This window comes from Aythya fuligula, chromosome 4 (genome assembly GCF_009819795.1).
Source record: "Aythya fuligula isolate bAytFul2 chromosome 4, bAytFul2.pri, whole genome shotgun sequence".
NCBI lineage: Eukaryota > Metazoa > Chordata > Aves > Anseriformes > Anatidae > Aythya > Aythya fuligula.
In genome coordinates this window covers 9,740,652-9,744,224 of record NC_045562.1, presented here as the reverse complement: position 1 = coordinate 9,744,224, position 3,573 = coordinate 9,740,652, and the positions used below count along the sequence as shown (strand labels likewise).

At 65.3% G+C, this 3,573-nt stretch overlaps 1 protein-coding gene across 1 annotated transcript; it reads left to right on the top strand.

Annotated features, from left to right (window-relative positions):
- Positions 1–1,056: 1,056 nt before the first annotated feature.
- ATOH1 (atonal bHLH transcription factor 1) lies at positions 1,057–2,031 on the top strand. Its single transcript, XM_032185950.1, has 2 exons — positions 1,057–1,596; positions 1,630–2,031. Exons 1-2 carry the CDS (start codon positions 1,057–1,059, stop codon positions 2,029–2,031), a joined length of 942 nt encoding a protein of 313 aa, XP_032041841.1.
- The last annotated feature ends 1,542 nt before the right edge of the window (positions 2,032–3,573 follow it).

The following is a 3,573-nucleotide window of genomic DNA, read 5'->3' as shown; positions in this document are numbered from 1 at the left end:
GTGGCGGTGCCTGCCGAGCAGCCTGCTGATCCTGAAACGTGATTGAATGAGTAATTAGACTGTTGAGTACAATTAAGCTGAGGGCTGACCCATGCGCTTTGTGTGCTTTGAAAGTGTCTCTGCCTGTAATGATAGAGGAGGCTTTTTTTGCAAGTTTCTCCCTCCTCCCCCCTTTTTGTAACCTGTTTTTCTGTGCCACCACTCTGTGCCTGACCCCACGTTGCTGCCTCAACCAGCCTGGGGAGGAGGGAAATCTGCATCAAGACAGGGAGATCCGTCCAGTTTGCTTTCCCTGGAAGGCTTGGACGCTTTTCTGGGAGCAGGCAGCCTCCTCTGGGAGGCTTCCCACATCGCTGCTATTGTCGGGTCCGCGTTTGGGGCCGGTGTGCTTGTGCTTCCGACTCCCGTCAAGTCCCCGTGGCGGCAGGGCGTGCCTCGCACCGCTTCAAAAGAGCCAACTCCTACAAAAGGAGAGGAGAGAGAAAAAAAAAGAAAAAAAGAAACTCAAGTAGGCTCGAACATACAAAGAGAGGGGAAAGAGAGAGAGAGAAAAGCGCCGCATACACAATGAGCTCCCACAGCCCCGGCCGCCCCCTCCCCGCTCACTTTTACCTCAGCCCCGGCCCCGCCGCGCTCCGTGAGGCTCCGTCAGGCGCCGCGCGTGCCGCTCCCCCCCTACCACCCCTCCCTCCCCCCCTACCACCCCTCCCTCCCCTCCTTCCCCCCCCCCCCCCCCCGCACCCCCCCTTTCCCGCCCGCCCCTCCCCGCCCCGCGCCATTGGCCGCCCCGCCACGCGACCGGCGCGAGGGCGGGCGCGAGGGCCGGGGCGCGCGGGGGCCGTGCGCGGGACGGGACCCCGGCGCGTGCCGCCGCCGCCGCCTTAAAGGGGGGCGCGGCGCGCGGCCGACACCGGAGACGGGCGGGCGGGCGAGCGGGCGGGCGGGCGCCACGCGCGCGCTGCCAACCGCCGCCCTCAACGGCCGCTGTCGTCGTCCCCCACACGCACGCACACCGACCCCGCAGCCCACATGGGCTCGCGCTGAGGCGTCGCCGCCATGAGCCTGCCGCGGGCCGCCGAGTGGGCGAGTGAAGGCGGCCGGGACGCGGCGGCGGTGGCGGCGGTGGCGGAGCCGCTGCTGGGGCTGGGAGCGGGGCTGGAGCCGCCCGGCTGCGGCTTCGCCCCCGGCTGGCTGGGCGTGTGCTGCGCCGCGCGCGTGGCCGCCCCGCGGGACGACGAGGAGGGCGAGGCGGCGGCGGCGGGGCGGCCGCGGGGAGCCGCAGCCACAGCGGGGCAGGAGGGGAGCGGCCCCGGCGGGGCGCGGGGGGCGGCGGGCGGCGGCAGGGCGCGGGGTGGCGGCGGTGGAGGTGGCGGTGTCCGGCCGCAGGTGAGCGGCGTGCAGAAGCAGCGGCGGCTGGCGGCCAACGCGCGGGAGCGGCGGCGGATGCACGGGCTGAACCACGCCTTCGACCAGCTGCGCAATGTCATCCCCTCCTTCAACAACGACAAGAAGCTCTCCAAGTACGAGACGCTGCAGATGGCGCAGATCTACATCAGCGCCCTGGCCGAGCTGCTGCACGGCCCCGCGGCCGCCGCCGCCGCCGCCGCCGCTGCTGCCGCCGCCGCCGAGCCGCCGCCGGGCAAAGCCGAGCCCCGCGGGGCCCCCTTCGAGCCGCCCTGCGCCGCCGACGGGGCCGCGCTGCCGGGGCCGCCGCCGGCCGGGCCGCCCCCCCTCGGGCACGGCCACGGGCACGGCCACGGGCACGGCAGGACTCGCTTCCCCCCGCCGCCGGCCGCGGGGGGCTTCCCGGTGCCGCTGGACCCGCTGCGCTTCCCGTCCTTCCCGGAGGGCGCCCTGCTGGGACCCAAAGCGCCGTCGCCCGCGCTCCTCGTGCCGCAGCCCGGCCACCACCAGCCGCACCCGCAGCACCAGCAGCAGCAGGAGCGGAGCAAGGCGTCGCCGCGCTCCCACCGCAGCGACGGGGAGTTCTCGCCCCGCTCGCACTACAGTGACTCGGACGAGGCCAGCTAGGGCGCTGCCGCCCGCCCCAGCACGGACTTGGCCGCCGGCGGCCCCGGGAAGGGCTCCTCTTGTGCGGCACAGCCGCCCCGTCCGCGTTTGTACCTTCATCCCGATGTGTAGCTGCCGCCCGCAGAGCTCCCCGTGCCCAGAAGCCGCCGCCGGCCCCTCCCGCGGCGACCCCCAGCACCCCGCATGCGGTCCCGTCCCGCGATGAGCGGGGCCAGGCGGCTTCCCCTGCCCGCCGTCGGGGGGATCCCGGCGCAAGCACTTTAATCCTGCGGCTGCCAGGGGACAGCTCCGGCCGGCCGCTCGCCGAGAAACGAAAAACGGTCCTGTCGTGTCAAACTCCCATGATCCCGTTTTATTTTTCTTTTTTTTTTCTTTTTTTTTTTGTGGTATTAGGAAACTTATTTATTACGGAGTGTTTGCTATTGTTCTGCCTTTTTTTTTTTTTTTTTTGGTTTTGTTTTTTAACAAAACTTTTCTACGACGAGAATCGTTTATTTTAATTTTAGCCCAGCCAGCTGCCATTGTTTTATGTATTATTATTATTTTTTCGAGATCAAATAAATAAATAAATAAAAAACAAACGAACAAAAACACAAAACGAAGAGATGTTGGGTTACCTCCCCTCCCCGGCCAAGCCTCCCCACCAAAAAACACGGGGGAGGGTCCCGGAGCCGCGGGCAGGGAAACCGGGGGGGCTCGGGGCGGGGGAGCGGGGCTCGCTGCTGGATTTTGGGGGAGAGCGGAGCCGAGCCGAGCCGTGCCGGTCCCCGCAGGTGCCAAACGCCGCGCACCTGCCCCGCGATAACCCCGAGCCGGGCGGGCGGGCGGGGGCCGGTCCCGCCGGGTGAAAAGTTCAGCCCCGGGGTCAGCTCCCTCCCGGCCCGTCCCTTCCTTCCCTCCCGGCCCGCCGGGAAAGTTTGGGGGGTTTTAGCCCGTTTTGCGCTAGTTCGGGTTCGTTTCGTTTTCCAGCGAGCCGGGGGCGCAATTTGGGGAGCGCAGAGGGGTCGGGACGGGGCCCCCCCGCCGCCCGCAGCGGGTCCCTCTCGCCCTGGCCGCTGAGCGCAGTGGGTCCTCGCGGCCACTGCGGAGCTTTCGTTGTCTGAGGGTCTTTTTTTTTTTCTTTTTTTTTTTTTTTTTTTTTTTTTTTAACACTTCTTTGAAAGAGATACCCGGCCGCATTTCCATTTTCAGGTTCAGCCATAGAGTTTGCATAACAACCGCTTGGCAGCCCCCCACCCCCCCACCCCTCACTCCGTTAACAAGCTGTAACGTATAGCTGCAGGTTGCTATAATCTCATTAATATTTTGGAAACTTGAATATTGAGTATTTCAGGCTGCTCATTCCCCATATGCCAGGCCACTCCCGCTATGCTGGCTGGTTCCTTTCTCTCCATTATTAGCAATTAGCTTCTACCTTCCAAAGTCGGATCCAAGTATCCAAGATACTAGCGAAGGAATCAACTATGTGTTGCAAGCTAAGCATGCTTAATATCTCCCAAACAAACAAAGAGACAACATTTCTTTAAGTAATGAAGATGGATA

Coding starts and splice junctions, on each gene's coding strand:
- ATOH1 (XM_032185950.1), top strand. CDS start 1,057: ATGAGCCTGCCGCGGGCCGCCGAGTGGGCGAGTGAAGGCGGCCGGGAC. Junction 1,597..1,629: donor ACGGCCCCGCGGCCGCCGCC/GCCGCCGCCGCC, acceptor GCCGCCGCCGAG/CCGCCGCCGGGCAAAGCCGA.